Genomic DNA, 26,162 nt, shown 5'->3' on the forward strand with positions numbered 1-26,162 from the left:
GTCAAATGCTACCTCTTGGACTGTGTAGGTTAGAGTCCCCTCAGAGTCATTAACATGTGGATACAGGGCCGCCATCAGAAATATTGGAGCCCCTGACAAAGCACAAGGTCTGGGCCCCCGCCTCCCTCCCTCCCTCAACCACCCCCCGTCCCTTTCCCCCGGGCCCGCCCACACCCTACCTAGTCCACTGACAATAATGCAGGACTGAATGTGGTGTGTATAGTGGAAGTGAATTAGAATGTGTGTAATGGATGTGTGTATTAGACACTGTTTGTGCAGTGAATGCAGAGTGTGTGCTTGTGTAGCGGATGCAGTGTGTATAGTGAACGCAGAGTGTGTTTGAGTAGTGGATGTAGTGTGTGTACAGTGATGTAGTGTGTGTTTGTGTGGTGGATGTAGTGTTTGTGTGTACTAGATGCAATGTGTTTAGTGGATGCAGTGTCTGTATTAGACGCAGTGTCTCTGTATGCAGAGTGTTTCAATGTGTGGTGGATGTAGTGTGTGTACTGTGAATACAGGATGTTTGTGTAGTGGATGCTGTGTGTATAGTTAATGCAGAGTGTATGTCAGTGTAGTGAATGCAGAGTGTGTGTCAGTATAGTAAATTCATAGTGTGCATAGTGTAGTGAATGCAGAGTGTGTGTTAGTGTGTAATGAATGAATGCAGAGTGTGTGTCAGTGTAATGAATGTAGTGTGTGTGTTAGTGTAGTGAATGCAGAGTGTGTTTAAATGTGTAGTGAATGCAGAGTGTGTGTTAATGTGTAGTGAATGCAGAGAGTGTGTTAGTGTGTAGCGGATGCAGAGTGTGTGTTGTAGTAGTGTATGCAGTGTGTGTGTTGTATTAGTGTATGCACTGTGTGTTGCATTAGTGTATGCAGTGTGTGTGTTGTATTAGTGTATGCAGAGTGTGTGTTGTATTAGTGTATGCAGTGTGTGTGTTGTATTAGTGTATGCAGTGTGTGTTGTATTGGTGTATGCAGTATGTGTGTGTTGTATGAGTGTATGTAGTGTGTGTTGTATTGGTGTATGCAGTGTGTGTTGTATAAGTGTATGCAGTGTGTTTTGTATTGGTGTATGCAGTGTGTGTGTGTTGTATTGGTGTATGCAGTGTGTGTGTGCAAACTAGGGGGGGGGAGCATTTTCACATGAAATTTAATTAAATGTTTCTCCACCCTCCCTGCTTCTTACCTGTGTCCAGGGAGGGGGGAGATTCCATTCCCTGGTGGTCCGGTGGTCCCCAGCTCCCTGTTACCGCAGAGGGGACCCAGCACACTGCGTGTTCACATTCAGTTAATTTCCTCCAATAAGTCTTGCGAGAAGGTTGCGGGTCTCGCGAGAGTTATTGGAGGAAATGAACTGAATGTGAACACGCAGTGTGCTGGGCCCCCTCTGCGGTAACAGGGAGCCGAGGCCCGCAGCTGCACACATAGATAGTGATATTCGTTATCTATCTGTGCAGAGGGAATGTGAGGTCTGGACTGTCGTCATGGTTGTCACCCCTTGATGGCGGCCCTGTGTGGATACATATGATAGAAGAATAAGATAATGATGGGGGTTCATGCAAAACTTTGGTAGTGGAATAGGAAACTAGGCATGTGCATGGGGAAAATTTTCGGTTCGGTTCGGCATTCCGAAATTCTGGATTTTTGCAATTCGGGACTTCAGCAATTCGGCACTTCAACACTTCGGAACTTCGGCACTTCAGCACTTTGGAACTTCGGCACTTCGACAATTCTGCAAATTCGGAACTTCAGCACTTCGACACTTCCGAACTTTGGAATTTCTGAACTTCGGCATTCGGGTGCCCCCCCCCCCCCATTATTTTACATTAGGCCCCCCACATTTTTTTTATTTTATATGAATGTATTACTTGATTGTTGTAAGTGTTGCAAATACTTACAGATGAATCCTGACTATGTTTGTATACTTTTTATTTAAAATTGTATACAATGTAACATTCTTCTTCCTTCACTGGGTAAGTATATTAGTACTTAGGCAATACTGTGCTTCGGAACTTCAGCACTTTGACACTTTGGAACTTCGGCAACTTCGGAACTTCAGCACTTCAGCACTTCAGCACTTCGACAATTCAGTAATTTCGGAATTTCGGGACCTGAGCAATTCGGCACTTCGCCAATTCGGACATTCGGAAGTACTCGAATGTCCGAATTGCCCGAAATCCGTCCGAATTCATATTCGAACCGAAACGAATTGCACATGTCTATAGGAAACCCAATTTAACATTTAGTCCTCTTTTCTTGCTGTTAAAAAAAGAATTGCTCTGGCTTCAAAACTTTTTCTTTGTTGTGTATTTCTAAAATTTGTAGGTCCTGGATTAAAATGGTCAAGCTGTGTAAAATGGTGTCCCACAGGAGTGCAGTAGGATTCTTCTTTATGATTAATGGTGTCTGTGCCTATTCATTCTGCCATTTAATTTCTTTGTGGTTTCCTCAATGTAGCATCCTAGGTTGCATTTAGTGCATTGTATCATGTGTAACCCACATTGCTAGATGTACAGGAGTATGATCATTTAATGCTATAGGTTTTGTTTCAGTGGGTAGCTGTGATTTCATTGCATATAGATATCAGTGCTATCTATATGGTGACCATACGAAGATTTGTCTCTCCTCCCCTGACCTCTCTACTGCACTCCTGGAGCATGTCACAAACTGCCTCTTTTCCATCTCTAACTGCATGTCTTCACATTTTCTAAAAAGCAATCCTTATAAAACTGACCCCCCCCAAATAGTCCCCAAGTCATTGGGACACCAATTACCCTAACCCTACAAGGTATTACTTTCATCTCAGGTCTTACCGTTTCTCCTCACAAGCTCAGTAACATCTGGACACTTCCGTTGCAATGGCACAAACTACACCTGTCTCTACAGAAAGCAAAATGACAGATGCATTTACCTTCAAAGCTCCAGCTTCTACCCCTCCCACACTAGGCAGGGCATAATCTACAGCCAAGCAAGTTTGTACCATTAAATATGCTTTGGCCCTAATGACTGTAACTGACATTTTGAAGGGTTAACAACAAGGGTTAAAAAAATCCTTCTGGGGGGGAGTGGCCTAACTGTTCATGGAGACGGACGCACACTAGGCGAGCTCCTAGGCCTGAACTGCCATAATTTGCATAAAACCCCAATTTACTTGCAATGGTGCAGACCAAGAAGCACACCGGAGCTGGGAGCACACAGTCGGGGTCACCGAGACGCTGCACGGGCATGCTATGAAGCAGCGCGCCGTCGGACATCATGGCGGCGGTGTCTCCCAGCGCAACCAGCGGAGGGGACTCCACTCCTGATTGTAGCCCAGACGATGCCCTGCACTCTATCAGGGCAGAACTCACCCGAATCGGGAGCAACATGCTCACCAAGGAAGACACCGGAGCTCTCGTTAGAGAAATTCGGGAGGCGGTCCGGGAAGACCTACAGGGCCTCCGCACAGACCTCACCGCTCTGGAGGCAAGAGTAGACTTGGTGGAGGCGAGGCTAGGAGGGGAAGGGAAGAGGCATGGGGGGGGGGAAAAGAGAAAGAAATCAGGTTAGCGACCAGTTAAATGACCCCTCAATTGAGAGATCTACCGTATAATACGTTAAGACCTGTTATATAGTGTTAGTTCCAAGCGTTTACCACAACATAAGATTTACAAGAGACCTGGGGTGATATATACTGTACTAGGCCATACCCGTTGTGTATGAAACCTACTGTTTCCCTATTTTCATTCTATACCCCAAGCATTTCTATGTCTCAATAAAAAAAATAAATGATTGACAAAAAAAAAAAACCGTCACCTTGATCTCTGGCTAATAGGCTCGCGTAGATTTAAGGTGTGGGGGATCAGAGGGGGCCAACTCACCGCCCTACTGTGAACCTCCCTGTGCTGGATTGTAGCTGCAGCTTGACGGGCTTCCAGCTTCGCCCAGAAACAGTCGAAGATGTCATCCAGCTTCTTCTGCGTTATTTGCGCGGGAGTTAGCAGTGCTGTCTCCGGCTGCGGAATGGCTGGTTCCCGCTGGGTATTACAGGCCTCCATTTTGTGGGCTCTGCTAGATTGTAGTTTAGTGGGGCTCTTGCGTGCTTAAGACTAGCCAGGTCGGACCGGGATGACCCCCGCCGGTCCAAAGGGGGGGAGACAGGGCTGAGACAAGAGCTTGGGGTTGCACAGTTTCACATCGAGCGGGGGATTCGCTGCTGCCCCCGCCCGACGGCCGTACTGGGCCTCACTCCTCCGACCTCCGTCGGCCGTGTAGTGTACCCGCGGGCGACAGACCCGGGGTTCCTCCGCTGGCTCCAGAGGTGGGTAAGTCCCTTTTGGTAGCTTTATGGCTGACCGGTTGGCTGGAATCAGGCTTAATTGGGGAATTGAGCTCGGAGCTCACACGAGGTGTGTCCAGCCGCCATGATGTCCAGGCCCCGCCCCCCGTAGCAGGAGATTTTAATCGAAATCTACGTGCTAGCTTAGATAAGAAAACTCTAAAAGAAGGAGCTGTAAACAAAAATCTAATGTCTCAAGCTGCACCATTTTGATTACTATATATATATGGCGTATATTCCACCCAGGAAAGAGGGATTTTACATGTTTTTCCAGAACATATTTCTCTTATTCAAGAATAGATTTATTTTTGGGAAATTAGATTTTGGCCAATATCATTAATAAAGTGTTGATACATGAAGTTACCTGGTCAGATCATAATGCTATAATTTTGTAATTGCTAGCGGAAAATAATAGCGTAAAAAGAACAGCATGGAGATTAAATGATAACATCCTCCTAAAAAAAAAAATAGAGAATATATAACAGAATGAAGGAGGAGAAGTATCTCTCCCTGTAGTATGGAACACATATGAATGCGTTATACGAGGATATCTAATTAAATTGGGTACAATGAAAAAAAAAAACAGGAAAATCTCTCGCAGATCTGTATATAGATTTTTAGAAACGACCTAAAGAAAATCTTACCAACCAAGGAGAAAAGTATAAAAACCATGTGATCTGCAGCTCTGCACCCGGGGAGCTGCAGACCGAAAAGCCTGCCCACCGGACCACCACGGAGAGAGGGAGTCTACTGGCCACTAGGGAATCGATTTAAAAAAATAAGGTACTTATAAGCCACTCCACACTCTGTCCCCTCCGACATCCACCTTGTCACAACCCCCCACCCTGTCACAGATACCCCCCAATCCTGTAACAGCCCCCCACTCTCACAGCCCCCCTATCCTCTCACAGCCCCCCACCCTCTTACTCTCTGTCAGACACACATTCAGGCACAAACTTCAGCCGTACAAAGTACTGAACAGTCCGCATCGTTACCTAGCCGCGAACCCCCTGTAACCTAACTCGGCTATTGGAGTTTGCGGTTCCCCGTCACCTTGACTCAATGTATTAAATTCCTTGCCTACCTGTCAGGAGAGTGCTATTTGGAGGGTAGTAACTACCAGGAATAATCACTCCGAGACCACAGGAGCTCCCGATCTTTTGACTGTCCAAGACCACTTTCCCTCTGTGACAATTTTGGACTTCTCCCAAGTGTGCAGCAGTTGAAACTTTACCCCGATGGCGAATGGACAATTCCTTATGGATCGGGACTCTATATGGCCAACTTGGGCTGTTGGACAAGAGCTATCCGGAGATGTGACATGTGGGGTTCCTGTGGGTCCTAACTGTATTTTGTGGTGTATTTCATATGTTTCCATCTTCAGCTTGCTGCATCCAGGAGATATTTAACCGGTTCTTGATCACCGTGTAAGAGAATGGAGACCCTATGCTGGGGGTCTGGGCATAAAAAGCTGTATTCAGAGCAATAAACTCAGATTACTCTCAGAACTATGTCTCGTCTGGTTACTGAGGGGGGGGGGGGGGCGCTATTAAATTGGGAAATCTTTTTATATAAATAAGTGGGGCATTCTTGCAGGTAAAGAAGGCCACTCATTGCTTAAGTCTGCACAAAACATTTTTCAAGATCATGCATAGATGGTCGTTTTAGTCTCTTTCACATCAGTTTGGCCACACTCACAATTCAATTAGATTATAAAAGACAAATGGAGGAGGGTTTCTTTTTAAAAAATACTGGTAATTTACATAAATATCAGACTAAACTCATCACTTATCCATCGGTCATTGAGCACACTTGTGTTTATTGGTCGTACTATATAGTCATTAGATAAAACACCCCATCTCCACATCTTTCTAAAATAAATATTAAGAATTAATTTGTTGCATGAATATATGTAGACTTACTTAGGAGATATACTTTAACGTTATGCTAAAACTTTTTTGCAAGTGTACTAATGTGAGCTATAGTCGCACTGTACACACACACATAATAGAATATGTTAGATGTCAAGCTTACAGCGCAAAGACTGGTTATGTGCATGTCACAGTTTATTAAAACCAGGTCGATTGTGATTGCAGGCCCCACAAGACAGATTCCTAATAAAATAGTCAAATAAAAAAATAAATATTTATTATAAATAGATTACCTGCTGAAGATGAGCAGGAATAGTTTTCCCCACCCTCTCTAAATCACATCAAACACAGATATATGCACAGGAAAGTAACATGTTTAATGTTGCATACTTAAAAACCAATGGAAACTAAAAAAAAAAAAAAAAAAAATTCATTGGCAACATGCCAAATGTTAGAGTACAAAAAAGGAAAGTCCCATTAGCAAAGGAATTCAAATTATGCCAGTAGGAGTAAAGGTATGGAGAAAACACAGGGAGTCTGAGATTTCCCATCCGCAGGACATAGGTGTACAGACAGTCTCTTTCCCTTCAAGCTGCTGGAATCCTCTCTTCAACAGCTGTACAGCTGCCCTGTGAGAGACAAAACAAAATACAAAATAAGCTATACTTCATAAGAGACATTCCACAGCCCAAATATAAAAAGGGTAACTTATAAATGTGCCGATTTCTATTGAAAGCTACACTAAGACAAATTAAAAAGTTGGGGTGCTTAACCCCTTAAGGACACATGACATTAAGGACTTTTATTCCAGAAGTTTGGTCCTTAAGGGGTTAAGGAAGTGTCCCTTTAACATGTGCTTTGACTGTACGGCATGACGTCTCCAATTTTTTTTTTCAATTCTTTATTTCAGAGACAGTCCCATACAAAGTATTGCCAAGTGTTTCTGAGCATCTGTCTCATGTGTTAACATTGTAAAGCGCTGCGGAATTTGATGGCGCTATATAAATATCATAATAATAATTACATCAAACACTTAAAATTATGATTGAGACCCAGAAGTAGAAAAGGGTAGAAGGGAGGGGGAAGAAAAATTAGGCAAATAATGGAAGGGTGGGGGGGGGGGGGGGGGGAATGCCACTGTGTTGTGGAGGCGAAGTCTCGCCAGGGACTTTTTCAACCTTTTAACTCCATTCATTGCAATATCAACATAGCATTAGATGGGTGGTTCAGGATTTTAATGCATTAAATTGTATTCGTATTCTTGGCTTCTAACACCCTACTATTTCTACATGACAATGTAACAAATTACTTTATGATTACATATAAAAAAAAAATGCAAAGTCTTACCAGGCCCCCCTTGGCATGGCATAGTGGATCTGGGTTTGCTGAAAGCCATTGAAAGTGGAAGATGCCGCCACTGTATAGGCTCCCATGTTATTAAATAAAAGCCAATCCCCAACATACAGTTCAGGCAGGTTGAGATGTTCAGCGATCTTATCCAAACCATCACAGGTTGGTCCCCAAAGGCTACTGCTGTAGATGGGCTGATCTGGGGAAGGCTTCTGTGAAAAGAACACACAAAGTATGGGGATCAGCAACAGTATGTTGCTATGCAACATAAAACACAATGCAGAACAAGGATATGAAAGAGTACTAGTTCTCATTTTAACTGAACAATGATCTAGTCATTTGTACCATATTTTGGCATGAAATATTATGTAGCATACCAGTATTTACTTTACAGGATTGTAGCCATCTTTGCAGACACGTTTATAATGTAAGGTACAGGCAAACTTCACAGGCAGTCTGCTGTACACAGGATGGATCACAGTATAGTCATTCTGCCAATAGGTCATAGTTGCCTTTCCATTAAGCACAAAAGAAACTGAATGAAAACTGTACCTTATGAAGTATGGGTTTCGGGTGTGCATGGTCAAAGAAGATGCAATTAAAGGATCCATAGACTCCATCATTAACATAATACATTATGTTTTTGTTGAGGCCAATTTCGTCACCTAAATAGGAAAATAAAAATCATAAAAAGAATATATACAACTTGGAAAAGATCATTTAGATAATCTCATTATATAAGAACAAACATACCATCTGATCCAGATGTTTCCATCTGTACTTCTTTCTTGGCAATGATGTTAACAGCCAGGGAGAATGCAGATTCCACATAATACCTCCCTGGCTCAGCAATTATGTCCACGGCAGAGCTTTCTGGGAAATACAGGTCCAATGCTGGATTTATTAAATCTGCAATCTAAGTAAAGTGAGAAGTTATTATTAGTCTACAATATGCCATCAAAACATGCTACAGTGTCTAATCTGAGACTAGAAGTAACTTACCTCTTGAAATCTGATTTTAGAGTCCTCTGTACCAGGAAAACCCCCTCCAATATCAAGTAGGCTCATTTTGTGCCCAAATTCAGATGCCATTTCAAAGACCAAGCGGGCATCGGCGATGGACTGAGCATATACCTGAGGATCACTGCATCCAGTACCCACATGAAAACTGTACAAAAAAAATTAAAAAAAAGGATGGAAGATTAAGATAAGACCACAACCAGACACATTAGGAATTTTAAATGTAAGAAATACATATATTAACCAATAGAAAATGACATGTTGTGTGTAAAGATAGAGGTTTATTCACTAAAACATAAATTTAAGAAATTTCACATTTTGAGTCAAAATAGCCAACTTGATGATGTTATCCAATTTAACTATTTTGACTTAAAATGTGTACTACCTTGGTCAATTCTAGGCTCACTAAATAAAGCCCTTTGTCTTTCACCTGAAACTCAAAACACTAGTTTATGATAGCTGCCCTTTGTATGACTGAAGACAACTGCAGTGCATAGTATGTGGAAAAGACAAGGCTCTTCAGCGTGATTAGACAAACTGTTAACTATATTTTCAGAACAGTATGGAGGCTAAGGTTTATACACCAAAACATTTGTAGAGAAGTGTAAGCTTTAAACCATCATGGCAATGATTGAGCATTAGCAGAGTTATTTTTGTTTTCTTCAGATTGAATACTTTGGTTTAAAACTCCCTGGCAACAAAGCCTTCCTCCACCATGGTAAACTCAGACTCCTGGATATACATTGTTATTGCAATTCCCTAATCAGAGCTTCCAGTTTAGTGCATAAAACGTCCATCATGCAAATTGTAAGGAAACATGTTTTAAATGGTTAGAAGACTACTGAGCTATTATTGTTCGTTAGAAAAGGTTAGTTAGAAAACACACAATCATTTGCAAATAATAACTGAGCATAGAAATTTGTTTAACAGCCTAAGATTGTATTTGAGTCTTCCATTCTGGTACCAACTATATTCGAGCTTAATATTTTCTGATAATCTTTACATATTGCTTCTGCACAGTAAGTCTCTTTGAGGATGTGAAATCACCATATAAATACACAATTCTGGTATGAAAAAATACAGCCTGTTTATATTTATTAAATGTATTTGAGGAAGCCTTTAATGTCATGGAACCAATTGTATTATACAATGCATATAACACTCACCTTACACCAATGACCTCTACGTTGAGATTTTTAGCCATTTCAAGGAGGTGTCTGCATGCTTTTAAAGGTGCCCCAAACTTAACACTCAGACGGCCAGAAGACTTTGAGTCATCTGTGGCTATGCGCAGAACCATTCTGTAGGTAAATAAATTACTGTTAGTTTACCTAATTACTGGAAATTTAGCAACATTAAAGCCACATGCATTTTCAAAAGTATGACCAAATAAATGCTTACTTGGCATTCGGGTGGTTCCTTGAAATTTTGGACAGCTCCACTTCATTATCAAAGGTCATCTTGTTGACCCCACTCTTGGCTGCATACTTTATCTGGGAGATTTGCTTGCAAGGGTTTGCATAAATGATATGTTCCGACTTCACTCCAATTCCCTGGACTAGTTCAATCTCTGTCTGCAATCAAGAGGCAAGGCTACTTTTATTTAGGCAACAAAAACCCACATGTACACTACATTTATACATGCTAAGGATTTCCGCTTATCAAAATGTCATTGTAAACAATGCATCGTTACCTTGCTGGCACAATCAAATCCAGCTCCCATCTCAGCAAGTATCTGCACCACACCTCTGCTGCTGTTACACTTCACGGCATAGAACGGCTTCACACGTGGCAAAGCTTTCAGAAAGCGCAAGTGTTTCTTCACCACATCTCCCAGGTCAGCAACAAAAAACGCATCTCTATCATCCTAAGGTAAAACACAGCACAGTAAACATCGGAATAGGAGGCATACAGAACAAATAAATTCAGTTCTGAACCCTATCACAGGCAAGAAAGTGCAAAGGATACTTACAGTCTGAGAGACATCGTTAATAATTTCCTCCATCAGATCCCTGGCAACAAAGCCTTCCTCCATCATGGTAAACTCAGACTCCTGGATATACATTGTTATTGCAATGATTTTATAGGCTCCTGCTAAGGGTACCTCAGATTAAAGTTTCTAAGTATGCAACAAGCTGTAAGGAAGGAGGGGGAAAACAAAGTTACTATATAACACAGGTAAATTACCATTCAATTGTTATACTCAGTTTCCCCAAAATAAGAACCAGATTTAGGATGGCAAAAATCAAATATCTCCATAGTCAAACGTGGCATTCTGAGCATTTATTTTCCCTATAAATCTTTACTAACATTAGCATTAGAAACTGGGCAGCACAGACCCATATCCATCCTCCTCTCCAAGAGAAGGGAGCAAGTGCCAGGTTAACAACTTATCCCAGGGATCCACGGTGCCAGAGGACATGCCAGACTGGGACAGGCAAAGAAGTGCGCTGTCCATGGTACTGCCTCCTGCTTCCCATCACTCTCAAACACCAGAGACACAGACCCATCACCTTCACCCCTTGCCCTCACTAAAGGCAGAAAACAAGGACTTCTCCAACCACAGCGAGCCAGGACAGACTAACAGAGCCCGGCTAACGAGCTATAGGTGTATGGTTTGGGGGATGGGAGAAATGCCGATAGGTTGATGATATATTTAACAGTGATGATATATATAACAGTGTCCCCCATGTTTTCCCTGGCAGTCAGCCCTGGTCTCCCCCCCCCCCCCCTACGTGCCGCACTGTAATGTGCCCTGTGATGTGCCCTGTGTGGTGTGGTGCCCGCAGTGTGTGGCACAGAGCTTACCTGCGGTCAGAGCAGCCAGGGGGGCTCTGCGGTAAACTCGGAGAATTTGCAGCACCCCGAGCGGGTTAGGTGGCCGCCGCTGCTGGCGCCTCTGGATTCCTGTGGGGGTAAAATAGAGAATTAGAGCGGGTACCGGGGAGGGCGAGATAGGCTGCCGTGACCGCGGACCATGGCTGGCACTCACCTTAAAAAGCATTTACAAATCCGCTGCCCATGGGTGTGAATGAAGCGCTCGCCATCCGTCCTGCAGCAGCCTCGCTCTGTGAATACTGCCACCACTGACTGCGACATGCCTTATACTGCCACAGCCAGACCCCGCCCATCAGCCGTGACGTCAGACTGTTTTCAGACAACGCAGTAACCCTCTAGGCAAGACTGTTTACCGACTGGCCACGCCCACCGGGCTGGGCTGCACAGCACTTGACTGCATGGGCTCTCAGTAATGATGTCGCTTTCAGAGCTTCAGAGCTACTCCACCCTGAATGCAGAATAAAATCATTTCTAGTTTCAAATGGAACTCATCAGTTTTCTGGAATTTACAATAGTGGAAACCACCTATACCCTGAGTTATCCTTTCTTCACCTGATGCACCCTTTGTGCTGTACACTGAGAATATATTGAATATTTATTGATAGGTTATTCATTAAAGTGAGAATTCCTGGGAATAAAAAAAACGAATTTAAAGAGAATTTCCAGTTTAAGCCGGGAAACTTCTATAGTCAATTTTCAGTTTGACTATTTTGGACTTAAAATGTAATATCACTATCCTGACCATTCTGCTTTACCTTGTTAGCAACTGGTCTCCCAATCCAGTTGAGTCTAGGCACGGTCAGAGAAAACATTGCTTTGGAGGCGTTGAAATAAACACTGGATCGTGCCCTGAAAAGTGGTGCAAAATGGTAACAATGGAGGAATTACTTATAGAATGTGCGTGCTGATTCCACTGGTTTCCACTTTGCAGAACATTAAACACTTTTGTAAGTATCCAATATTTCTGCTTCTCCTCTTCCGTTATATTTAATGACAATAAAAGCAGAATGTAATAATGATTGATAGGGAGTAAAGATGGAGCAGCACAGTTCCATGATTGAAGGAACACTGTAGGCACTATAACCATTCCTTCTCAGTGGAGAGCGCACAATTAACCAAACTTATTGGGCTGATCAGTATGAAATAATTCCTGCAGTACTTGTTTTTTTTCCAGATAGAACTGGGACTGGGGATAGTTGAAAAGACAAAGAAGAAAAATTAAAGGAACACTCTGGGCACCATGACAACTTCATCAAAATGTTGTTATGGTACCATGCAGTCCCTGGCACTGACTCACCTTTCATGTGTAAACAAGCAGTATTTGATATAAACAAACTTACACCTGAACAGAGTTTAATCTGTCATAGTAATTTCAATTCCTGAGCTGTTTCATTGTAACATTTATTACACTTATAAATCCAGTTTAGAATAATATAGTTGATCATATTTTGATTGCAGCCGCCCATGTCCGTTGGCACAAGTACAACGATCTTTACAAAGTTACAAATAGTCAACAAAATTGATTTGACTAATGGGAATTTTGATTTGTGTGCAACACAAGCCAAGCATGCTTACAAAAGCAAAATTATGGGATAATTTTATTCAACTATTTACAAGGTCAACACAAAGCTCTTTCATGGGAAATTGCCACCCTACTGTGAATTAATTAAATACAAGGTCATTTACTGATATCAGCTGAAAAATAAAATATTTTTTGGGAGTGAGATGTGTTTAGTTGAATGTATCTATAAATAAGGCAACTGTTAAAAATATGTTTATTATTTTTCTGTACACATTATTATTATTATTATTATTATCAACAGAGCTTGACACACATGTAATACAATAACCTAGACTTGAAAATTAAATGTAATGAGGATTTTCAGTGTATTACTTTAATAGTCATTCACAGGAAAGCAGTTATTGTTTCAATTTGTCCACTTTTCTGCAAATCTGAGGACTCTAGAGAGGAAAGAGATAAACTTAATGGAATACATTTTTGGTTTGTTTAATCAGTTATAATATTACCTGGGCTATTCAAGGAATTGAAAAAATCCCCAACTCCCCAAATTTTTCTTGCAGGGTAGGCACCTAACACCTAACGATATATATACCTGCCTACCTCAAAATCCTCATAGATTGTAAGCTTCTTTGATTCTATCTTTGTAAAGCGCAGCCCAATGAGTTGGCACTCTATAAATGCTTTGAGGTTAGAGGGGGAGATCCGCATTATCAATGTGATGGAGGGGGTTCATTTTTGCACACTTTAGAGAGCCATGTATTTTGTAAAATTACTCCTGAATAATTGAACACAAAAGCAGACAGAAGCACCTATATAATATATACTCCTCCCTCTCCCCCCCCCCCAAAAAAAAACAATTGCAACAATAATAAGGTGCAGTCGTTTAGTTGCTCAGAGCAGCCCTTTCATTTGTCAGATAAGACTGCTACAGTTTCAGGTGGACAAAAAAACTGTAAAAACACTTATTCACATTGGATATCCCTCACTATTTGAGCTCTTAGACTGAGTCAGTACTTTAGACAAGTTTCAGATCATGGTGGTACTTTATGCACATTTGCAGTTATTTACAATGTTCATTCACATCATATTAGTAAAAAAAAAAAAAAAAAAAAAAAAAAAAAAAGATCAAACTTCTATCACTATTTCTGGTCTGTGGAAATTAATGTTAAGTCATAAGGATGTTTTGTTGACTTGCAACAGCGGTTTCATTGTGACATCCTCAAAACAAACTGGCTGTAGCTAGTTACATTGATTCAGGTTTGTGTCAATACAATGCTTAGACAATAGCATTTCCTTTTGAAATCCAACCCTCTAATTTTACAGACCCACACAAAGAATCATGTAGCTGTAGGTTATTTCTGGTATTAACTGACTCCACAACAAAGAGTCACATTAGAGACTGTGAGGTGACTCACAGGGCTTGTAAACATATTAAACAGAACGGTAAACTCACAAAAGTCCTGGAAACAGTGCTAAACAATTCTAATTTAATCAAATAAAGCACAAATAGACATCTTGTCAATTAGTGATGTTATCATTAACCTTTCATACCTATGCAGGATGTTGGTTGTGTAATCAACGGGGAAAACGTAGTTCTATTTAATCTGATATGTTCAGTTGTAATAAGAATGTTACCCTTCTCATAGACCAGGGATAGGCAACTTTCGGCTCTGCAGATGTTTTGGACTACACCTCCCATGATGCTTTGCCAGCATTATGTGTGTAACAGCATTATGGGGGATGTAGTCCACAACATCTGGAGAGCCGAAGGTTGCCTATCCCTGTCATAGACAATCATTTCCAGTTGTTTATCTTGCAAAGAGTTTGAACCCATTCCAACACATGCCAATAAATTATAACATTGGTATATAGTGGAACTGCACTCAACCCTTCGCTTTGGAATCTAAGGGTGCTGCTGGATCAGTCCCAGTACCAAAGAGACCATGTATAAAGTATAATTGTAGAAAGTAATCCAGGCATTCCAAATTATTCCAAACGATAGGCAATTTTATTGGACCCAAGAACCACACAACTTTTCGACCCCTTAGGGCCTTTGTCAAGCTACTGAACACATCTCTTTACAAACAATATATAGGCGCATAAAATAATTAACAAGTGGTACAACATGTGAATTACTATGATCAATCAATTATACAATCAATCAATAATAGTTAAACAGTTGTCAAACATAATCATATCTCTCCAATCATTGTTCCACATACTAGGAGTGTCACACTTCACAGGATAGTCCAACCAATAGAATACTAAATTCTTAAATTATTTAATTAGTGAGACAATCTTTTTTAATGACATACAATGGGGCTAGGTAATTTCAATAAATAAATCTTAAATTATTTAATTAGTGAGACAATCTTTTTTAATGACATACAATGGGGCTAGGTAATTTCAATAAATAAATCGAAGTTAATACCTATCCGGTTTGAATGCAAGATACCAATCACATGACCGCGTCTGACGTACAGGACACGCCCAATGACGTTGGTCATGTGACCGAGCCTGCACAGTAATCATTGGTGCGCATGCGCACCACGGCGCATGTGCAATAAGATAAACTCCTATATAGGAAACGGAGTTAAGAGGTGGACAACATAGGAAAATCACAAATGAGCACGCGCAACTCAACGCATGCGCAAACTCCATTCCCCAGTCCGGTGGGAACGCCCACTAAAACGGACTGATAGGAACGCCCACTAAAACGGACTAACATTAACAATTTTTATAACAATTTTCTAGCAATTTTTAGCCTAAAATTATAGTGAATTTCAAATTGCCAATTCAATTGTATCAGAGACTTAAAGTAAGGCTAATATGACAACACCCAGCAGTGGATCAATAATAACAATCCATAGAATCCATTATCAATTATGACATGTATTTAATTTTTCAGTTTTGACAATCACTCCATTCTAGGTCAGTGGTATACAACCCTTATAGATGGTGAATAGCCCTCACATAAAGCAATGGATGGTACTACAGATGTGAAATCTTTTTAACTCCTCTAATATTTGCAACATTGTTGCCACTTAACTCCAGCCCCCATTATGGGCAGCAGTCATCTCCATTTGTCCAGGAGGAAACTTTAAGGAAATGCTCATCTGAAAGGGTTAATCGATTCCAGCATTCTTATTCCCAATATAAACCAGAAGAATCAGTGGTTGTTTATTGAGTTTCATGCAAGCTAGTTGTGATTGTGTGTATATCTCCTCTTGCAGTCTGAGCTCCATTTTGCGACAATTAACTGTCAATACCTCTGATTATCCAATGGCTCCCAGACCTCTGTTCTCCAACTGACTACTTTCTCTGTTATATCATATTGTACCTTTGTGCAAACCTACAGACTGACCAATCGGTACATGAACTGTGTGAAAGTACAAAGGATTACTCTCTCACTAAAACTTCAGCTCGGACACTCCAGTCTAGAGTAAAAACCTGTAAGTTATCAGCTGTTGTCTCTCTTTCTCTGACTTAGGGGTGATGCTAGGACGCTGGATGATATAGCCCCAAATGTTGTCTTTTAACTACGGGCCAAAGAAGACTCCTGAATCACTTCCTCCCATGTTCCTCTCCCTTTTGGTCTCCTTGTTGAACTCTAGCTTGTAGTGGTAGAAGCAGAGTTAAAATAAAGACATGGGTAAAAAGACACTAGCCATGTTACACCATCTCTTTCACTGTGCTGCTTCCTCTCCCGGCTTAAGTGAGAGACTGGGAAAGAGTGCAGCATGGGAATAGTAGTACATTTGAGGGCTAGAAGAGCAGGGCTAGTGGATTTCTGCCTCCTCTCTCCCTCTCTTTTTACATGCTAATGAGGTAGTGGCCTGCAGCCACCAGGCCTGCAAAAGTGAATCAAATGCAGCTCATCATCTCCTTGTATAGAGCACAGGTACTGGTGGTGGAATAAGCATATTTTTATAGTGTGTGTGTGTTTCCCTATGTCTGTGTAGCTTGCATGTGCCTATCTATGTATGCTTTATCTGTGTGTGTGCTTGTTTCTGTATTTCTGTGTCTGTGCCAGTGTAGCTCTGTGTATGTAGGTGTGCAATCTACAGTATGTATGTCTGTGCAGATGTGTGTCTGTGTCTGTGTCAGTGTAAACTGTGTGTGTGCCTCACTGTGTATATCTTTTTCATGTCTATACATTTCCAGTGAAGAAGACTGTACTACCAAAGGGATAAAACTCCTCAAAACAAATAATCCAAAATACAAAGTGCTCTAAGCCTGGGATTGGCCCCAAGGCCAAGTCACATGATTCCAGCAAATCAAATAAGGACTTTTATAATGCCATGTTTGAAATTCAACAATACATTTTGTGGTTGAGCTTGCATATGCTGTCGTTGCATTACAGGCATTTTTGTATTTTCATGCACAGCTAAAAATAAAGAATTTGTTTAAAAAAAAATATGTTTAATTCACCTCACTGAGTGCATGGACCTTCTTTCGTGTTATTGTAGCTCTGTCTATGTATGCCTATTTCTTTGTTTGCCTGTATAGCCAGTCTGTTTGTCTGCGCTGTTATACATCCGTGTTTTTCGTGACCCTCTCTGTGTGTATGTTTGTGTGAGTTTGTTTATGTGTTTGTCTATGTGTTTCTGTATGCATCTGTGAATGTGTGTGTATTTTGTCATGTGTATCTGTGCGTGTCTGTAAATATCAAACTGTTGGTATTTGTCTTACACATGAATCCAAGTGTGTCAAGACACATACATATTTATTGCCGATGTAAATAGGTAGAATTTGTGAGGCACCAGTTGTGTTTTTTTGTCTTGGGCTAAAGCCACAGGTGTTTCGGACCCTAGCAATGCCCCTGCTCAGACTACTTCTGTCACGATTCGGGGAACCAAACACGCTAACACACACACAGAAAAGGTGCTATACCGGACCTTAGAGTGGCCGGGCTAAGCACACAAAGAATAGTCAGGAGACAAGCCGAGTAAGGGGAAGCAGAAGACAGAATAATGAGAAACAAGCCGAGGTCAAAGGGTAGGAGAAAGTCACAAAGTCAGATAAACAAGCCAGAGAGTACGTAACCAGAAACACAAGTTCAGTAGCAATGCTAGCAAGCAAAGACCACAACAGGGCAGGGAGGAACAGGAAAGATAAGTATTTAAACCAGAAGGTTAATTCTGATTGGATAATTTCCAATCAGAATTAACAATCACACGTGGGAGGTATCTATACCTCCCACTGTGATTGAGGAATTGTGCCTTTAACGCCGGGTCAGGTGGCTGACCCAGGCGTGTAATAAAGTGGGCGGTCTCCCAGCGTGCAGCATCATGCATGCTGCCACTGGGGGATGCAGAGGAAGACGCGGGCGGCATCTGAGGCTGGGGGGATGCCGCTCGCCGAGCGCACGAGGAGGAGGGGACTGCGGACGGTTGGAGGGTGAGTGCCGCGAGCGGAGCGCAGCCTCCCCTTGCAGCCGCCCGCGGGGTCCTGACAACTTCCCTCTGATACACTGCATTGTACCTCTGCTCAAACATATGGACTGACCACTTGGAACACAAACACTCTGAAAGTATAAAGGATTACATGTTCACCTCTGCACAGACTCTACGGACAACAGTGAACACCTTTAAGCTATCAGATTGTGGCTATTCTAGCTAACTATGCTTTACTAAGTTCCTACACCTTACTCAAACTATTGATATTTCTCTTGACTTGTCATCTTGTTGCCAAACCTGTCTCCTAGTTTCATGGACTGCTCATTACGCTATTGTAATTTAAAACTTGTTCAATGGACTGAGATAAAGGATAATTCAATTATTGTTCTATTGTTTGATACCCCTCTGATCACTCTAATACTGTGCACTGGCTGCTCTTGTGAAAGTAATGGAGCTTAAGCAGTCCAACTATTCCTGATTCATACTTCTATTTATGCAGCTACACCTAAAGTAAATCTCACCCCCCTCTTTAAGCATATTGTATCTTTCAATTGTTGCAAGTTATAATACAAAATGTTCTACCACCCATGACAATAGCATATCAACTAAAATATTTTCTAACACTTTGAAGACTGATTGTCAGCTTACTATAGATCAGTATATTTAACGGGAAAACTAAAAACATGCACAAATAGACAATGACAGTTGATTTATAAAAAACAATCAATTACTTTCTAGTGTTAAAGAGTCAATCTAAGCATTATAACAACTTTTCCATGATTACAGTGTTTATGGTGTAACAAAGAGTAGTCTGCACTCAAGTCTCGCGTTTGAGAGTAGCTTGTAATTGCTGCAATGTGTAAAAATCAATGCATCTATAAACTTTGCACATCAGGCTTCCTCCGTTGCTGCGTCAATTGCACCCAATTACAGCACACAAAAAAGTGTGAGGAATCCGAGATGAAGCCTTGACAACACTGCTCATAGCCCAGTTTAAATGGTAAATCAGGCTGTGTATAAACCAGTACTAGCCACAGTACGGCTGCTATCTGTTTATGGTACTCTTCTCACGGTATGTGGGATGCAGTATTATAAACTAATTATCTTACCTGTAACCCTTACCAGTCAAACATTTATGGGATAAGACTAGCCTTCATCATTAATTCCTAGATTCAGTGATTACTTAACCATATGACCCATAAAATCAAGTCCACCCCTCCCACAAAAACATGAATACAACAGACCATAAACAACAATCATCTAATAAACTTTATTTTAAACTTTAAATATAATATTTATATAATGCAGTTATAATTTGTTGAACAAATCTTAAATATTAATTACATCCACCAAGTTTATATACAACTGTGAATAAAGGACTTTCTAAGGAATTGTTTAGAATCACAGTTTCTACATTATAAACAAATAAAGAAATAAAATATAACCTCAAATAATGTCGAAAGTGTTAACCTCTGTTTTGCTAAATCATAAGAGTCTATGATAAGATAGCAGCCTTGTACATTGCAAGGATGTCCACATCACATTCGTAGTTTTACACATGATCATTCTTGTTCTCCCTCTTCTAAGGAAATATTACCCCTACACACCCACCTAGTCATGGTTTGTTACATGCTTTCACCATGATGTTTGCATGTGCTTGTCTATTATATTAGTTAATAGTTTTCAATTTTTAATTGGTAATTAGTAATACTGCCCTTTGCCTTCCCCTTTTTTTTTTTTAATAAATCTTTATTTTTCCAGTGCAAGGCATAAACGTTACATCATTCAACAGAGTGGGTTGTATGTAGTTATTGTGTAAGCAGATTCACATTATATTCTCGCACCTTTTTATTTTTAAAGTGTTTGTGTAAGTCTTGACAGCCGGTGAGTCGCCCTTATGGTGTGGGGTGTTCAGGTGTGGTGTACACTTGCTGTCAAGTGCGTGAGGTTTCAGTACGCTGAGGTTGTAATCAGAGGGTCCTGAGGCTGGAGTGGTCAGCTTGTGGTCATGTACTGACATGTGGTGTAGCTTTGTTAAATACATGTTGTGCGGACCGAAATGCTGTGTATCCCGCTTGGGGATGAACTAAGGTCTGGTGGTCGTGGGGTGTCCAGTCACACTCTATGTATTGTGTTTGGTTACTCCTAGGGGGGGGGGGGGAAGGTGTGCGAGAAGGTTCAGGGTTGCCCCAGGTTCTGTGCGTAGTGGAAGATTAACGATCCCTTTTGTGAGGATATTTGTCATTACTGGGTCCCTAACCCTAGATGTTGTGCCTGGTAGCTGGCATTGCCCAAGTGTTTGTGTGAATTAAGTACAAAATCGCAAAAGTAAGTTATAGAAAAGGGGAAGGGAAAGATAGGGATGACATTAGGGTAAACAGTATCGGTAGAGAGCCATATGTAAAGTCCCGGACAGACAATCCCATGAGGTTAGGGCCGGCAGGCCAGGCAAGTGGGTCTCCGGTCTGGTAGCTAGCACTTCATGTCGGGTTGTTCCTTGAGCTTGTTCCTGGTACTGCCGCCCCCGCAGTTGCCGACCTCGGGACGAAGGATGGTGCATGTGCCAGGTCCCAAGTGGAAGTGGGGATGGGCGCTCTCGCTTGTGTGTTTTCCGGCAAGTGCTCCAGGCCAGGGCCGTCAGGAACGTTGTTGCGTCTTCCACCGAGGTGAGTGTGTGTAAGCTGCCATTTCGGGTCACTGTCAGGGATCCATTCATTCCCCACCTGTAGCTCATGTTGGCCGAGCGAAGTAGGCTAGTCACAGGATTGAGCATTTTACGCCACAGGAGGGTTGCCTTTGTAAGGTCCTGATAGAATGTCAGGGAGGCTTCTTTGAAGTGTAGGGGTGTTTATCCCTTAATTGCCGACATTATTAGTATTTTGTCATGGGTTGTGGCACATCGGAGAATGACGTCTCTCGTCACCGTGTTTGATGCCCCCGTGGGCCCTGGTAAACGGTAAGTACCTTCAATGTTTAGTTTTTTGGCCACCGCATGGGACAGGATGGAGGTCAGCAATCGTCTGACATAGTGGGGTTTTTCGTCTACTGTGACTGTCATCGGGATGCCCCTTACTTTAATATTGGTGCGGCGTTGGCGGTCTTCCATGGCCGTGATTTGTGCAGTGATGGCTCTTTGATGGGACCAGACCTGTTGCACCGTGTTCTGGAGCTCAGTCATCTGCGTTTGGACGTCTGCAATGTCTCTCTCCGAGGCCTGTACCGGTCTGTGATGGCCTTCAGGTCGTTTTTAATAGGAGCGAGTTCGGTCGCTAGTATTTTGTGAAAGTCTGCCAATAGGACCTTTAGGTCATGTCTGGTCGTCGGTGTGCAGTCCGTGGGAGCTGCGGGCGCCATCGGGTGAGTGGCTACCGATTGTTCAGCCCCTGTTTGCTCGTTTGGGTGAGTGGGGGCATTAGGCCACGGGGTAGCGACAGACCGCGAAGCCTCCGTAAGAGCGGGTTGGGGCTGTGCTGGCCGTTGGAACATAGTCCCGGTATCCCTGTTTTCCATCGCCGTCATTTTCTGCGAGCGGCGGCCCATAGCTGGCATGTGGACTGGGCTGTCGGGCAAGATTTGAGGGCAGTTGTTGCTCACTTGCTGCGTGAGTAGCGTCTCCAGGCCCGGCAGGGACAATGCGGGGTAGGCCCAGGTTTTCCTTTTCCGTCTTGGCTGGGTCTTTTGTTGAAAAAAGGGCATCTATCGCCTTGGGAGACGTTGATCGTTGTAGCTGGTAGCCTTTGGGGTCAGGATGGGTTTTCACTTTTGTGTTATTTGCGTTTTTTTGTGTTTGTGTGGAGGAGCTCACAAGCATGGAGTCTGTGCAGGCTGATGGTCAAGCTCTGCCCCCCTGCCTTCCCTTTTTTACGTGTTATTATAAAACCTTTTTTCTGTTTAATAAAGAACTGAATTTTTCTAAAACTGACTCCCTTGTATGTCTCTCATGAGTGCCCCAACCACTTAAAGGGCTTGATTTAGTCTGGATAGACCAGTAAGACCACAGCAGGTAATTCTGGTGATCACATTACAAATGTTATGTAATTTATCTGTCAAAGACTATGTATATTTTATACCTTAAAAATGTTGAGCTGTAGTACAGTTTGTTTATTCCGATTGGTATTTCTGTACTTCACGATGTGCTTACTTTTGTACTCTATGCAAAGATTTTATTTATAATAACGCATTTCTGCGGTCCAATGTAAAAATAATGAGAAATTATTTTTCTCTGACTGGGTCAGCCACCAGCACCCTCCAACAGGGCCGCCACCAGAAATTTTGGGGCCCTTAACTCCAAGCCCGGCCACAGGGTCCGCCTCCGCCTACACACACACACAGATACATACTAACAAATACACATACTGAAACAGACATACACGCATACAGGCATACATACTGACACACACATGCTGAGGCATGCACGCATATACAGACACACAGGCATACATAGTGACAGACAGACACATACAGACAGATACATACATACTGACATACAAACAGACACCAACATACCTACACGCATATACATATACAGACATACTGACGTACATTCATGCATACTGACATACACGCATACATACAGACATACACACACACACACAGACATTCATAATGACACAGACATATATGCATACATACACACACACAGACATACATTGATACTGGCATACATACATATATACATACATACATACATTCATGCATACTGACATACACGCATACATACAGACATAAACACACACAGACATACATTCATAATGACATACAGACATACATTAATACTGGCATACATACATATGTTATGGTACTTTTTAGCAGTAAACCAAAATGTTTAAATGTCTATCTGTTCCTGTCCAAATTAAGAAAATTGAATTGCGTATATACGCTGAAGTAATTAAGTCTGACACACGGAGTTCAGGTTAAAATAACTTCGAGAAAATTTATTGGCAAGTGAAGAAAAGCGGGCGCGCAGGCCCTTTTAAGAGGCATTTTGCGTCATCATTGATTATCAGAATATCAGTAAATACACATCATTAATTGGATTAATTGTTAAGTGTCTGGATTAGTGTCCACCTATCAATATAATTAATTGGCTCAAAAACTAAGTGGTTAGCTATGTGTCCACCCACCGAGAGGTGGTATTGTTTGGACACGGGTGGGGACAAGGGGCTCAAGCGCCATTTCCCTTAGCCTGAGGTTTACTCGGTGGAAAGGGGGGCTTGAGCGTCAATGTACACTGTCATGATGTCAGGTCTGTGGTCAGGTGCAAAGTCTCTTATGAATAGAACATTTCATTACTACAGTGTTCTCATGGCCTTCAATTTATACTATGTTGCGAGTTAGGGGAAATTCAGCAGTTTCTGAGTTAGTCATGTCTTTATAGAAAATACAGTCTTTGTCCATTGTGTTAGATGTGCTGGGAAATTCTGTCATGTAATGTAGTTTTAAAATGAAGAAGTCAGGTTATGAGGACAAAATGGAGGATTTGTCACAGTATGAAGTTAAAATGGAGTTAGTGCAATAATTCAATACAAGTTCAATAAAGATTTTTTAATAATTCTACATCACATACATTCATGCATACTGACATACATGCATACAGACATACATTCATAATGACATACAAACATACATTGATACTGGAATACATACATACATAGTGATAGACATACAGACATATATACATACTGACAGACAGACATACATACATTCATGCATACTGACATACATGCATACAGACACTGACATCCATACACAGACATACATTCATAATGACATACAGACATACATACTGACAGACATACATGCATGCATACAGACATACTCTGCAGGAGGAGGATAACCCAGTCACCCAGCAGTTACAACAGCACTTGGGGTTAGAATATAATGCACCGTCCACCAAGACTGATATTAAGGCCCTATTACAGGACATTAAAGCAATGTTCCAGGCTGACATGAATGTAGTGAGGGAGAAGGTCACAACGCTGACAGGTCGCATATATGCCATTAAAGAAGATTTGAAATTTGGGGGGCACACGGGTGGCACAATCTGCTACAGACACTGCACCTAGTACCCTGCAGAAAACGAGTGGTGATTTGGGCATGCAGATGGCAAGCCTGGAGGACAGAGCCAAAGCTCGCAACATATGGATCAGGGGAGTGCATGAACCAATTACCCCTGAAGAGTTACCCCACTATAGCCGGTGACTACTGTCTACACTGTTATCCCCTAAACTGGACACTAATGACCACTGTTTCTGTCAACCTAAAGCCACATGGGCACCCTTGGAGGCTTCCAGGAACGAGCTCCTAGAATTTTAGAGTGACAGGCCTGCTTTGCTTGAGACCACCAGACCGTCCCCTTGATTGAGCTTTGAGGGCTCCCAGCTGTCTTTTTATAGAGATCTTTTTTTAGATCCACCATGATGTGGAGTAAGTTACTTTGCACCACTACAAAACTACTTCGGGATGCCAAGATTCCTTACCGATGGGGCCCACGTCGCCTGTTAGGAAAGAAAAACGGCAAGATATTCCCTCTTACTAAACCACAGGATGCATCGGCCTTTCTGCAAGCATTAGCAGTACTGGGGGAGTCCCTTCACTCGCAGGGACACAAGTCTTGGGAGATCGGCACAATCTCACCATTTGTCCTGGGACTGGTCTTAGTGGTCCAATGGACCCACCAAATTGAAGCAGTCTGAATTAATTTTGATTTACTTTTTTTGCTGCATATTATTTTACCATGTATTACTTGTGTTTTGTTTTCTTTTTCAGGCTTTTCCAATGCACACACACTCTGGTTCAGTTAGCTATATAATATAGCACCTTCTCAGTTGTCCTATCCCACATTACCTACCTACTTGTGCCTGCTCTCTGTAAATGTCATTCTCAGCTCTGGGGTAGCCCATGGCATACTTTGCATACAGCACACTGTCTCTGTGAAGAAGTTCTTTAAGCATTGCACTACTTTTGTTTTTTTCTTTTTATAGCTTGAGTTTTCTTGATATTTAAAATACCTCAGTTCGCATGTATTTCTTAGATAAGCTGGCAGACATGTGCTGATTGTTTTTTTAGTGTTGAATGCCAATTGCTTCCTATTGTACCTGTCAAAAACTATGCTGTGTCCTTGTACTGCTTGAAATGTATTCGGAGCAAAAATAAAGATTTTTTTTATTTAATTTTTTTTAAAGTAAAAAACAATTGATACCGGAGAAACTGACGGAAGCCAAGCACAGAGAGATGGACACAGGTTTCTTCAGGAAGGAAGAGATTCTTTATTGGATCACCGATCGGGACTCAGAGGGACTAGCGTCACCAAAATACAGCAAAGTCTGAGCCCCGGACAATAGTGCAGGCTCCTTATATAGGCATATAACTCCTCCCATATTAAGCTCCACCCGCACATTCTCTTAACCAATCAACACAAATAAGAATTAACTTCCTGTTTGACCGCATGGCTTGTCCAGCACAATGGAGGAGGGGGAATACTATATCCTGTATTCTTGCACATGCTCCGTACACTACTGATCGTATCTTGCCTCGTGCAACCAACTGATCGATACGTCAGCATATGCACGTACACATGCCACGTGGTAATCTCGGCCTACTAAATTTATTTTTACCGAGATTCCACCACATTCCCCCCTTTGATGCCTCTTGATATTTTACAATTACTTGAGGCATCACTTAACCTTGGTTTGCTTACACCGCAAGTTACCTTGAACCAGACCAGACTTATCTTATGATGTGAATCTTTTAACACTCATCTTCCTGCATTGGTTCTCCCTGATCTAAAGCCTTATACTTATAAATCGCCATTATCTGTGCAGCAGCCTTCCTCTCTGCTA

At 41.9% G+C, this 26,162-nt stretch overlaps 1 protein-coding gene across 1 annotated transcript; it reads right to left on the reverse strand.

Annotated features, from left to right (window-relative positions):
* Positions 1 to 6,629: 6,629 nt before the first annotated feature.
* On the reverse strand, positions 6,630 to 11,684 carry LOC134592581 (antizyme inhibitor 2-like). Its single transcript, XM_063444530.1, has 11 exons — positions 11,555 to 11,684; positions 11,371 to 11,469; positions 10,535 to 10,697; positions 10,256 to 10,429; positions 9,964 to 10,136; positions 9,729 to 9,863; positions 8,545 to 8,710; positions 8,296 to 8,458; positions 8,095 to 8,207; positions 7,540 to 7,754; positions 6,630 to 6,821 (listed from the first exon to the last, which is right to left on the reverse strand). Exons 3-11 carry the CDS (start codon positions 10,625 to 10,627, stop codon positions 6,683 to 6,685), a joined length of 1,371 nt encoding a protein of 456 aa, XP_063300600.1. The 5' UTR covers positions 10,628 to 10,697; positions 11,371 to 11,469; positions 11,555 to 11,684; the 3' UTR covers positions 6,630 to 6,682.
* Between the last annotated feature and the right edge of the window lie 14,478 nt (positions 11,685 to 26,162).

The sequence above is a fragment of the Pelobates fuscus genome, chromosome 1 (genome assembly GCF_036172605.1).
Source record: "Pelobates fuscus isolate aPelFus1 chromosome 1, aPelFus1.pri, whole genome shotgun sequence".
NCBI lineage: Eukaryota > Metazoa > Chordata > Amphibia > Anura > Pelobatidae > Pelobates > Pelobates fuscus.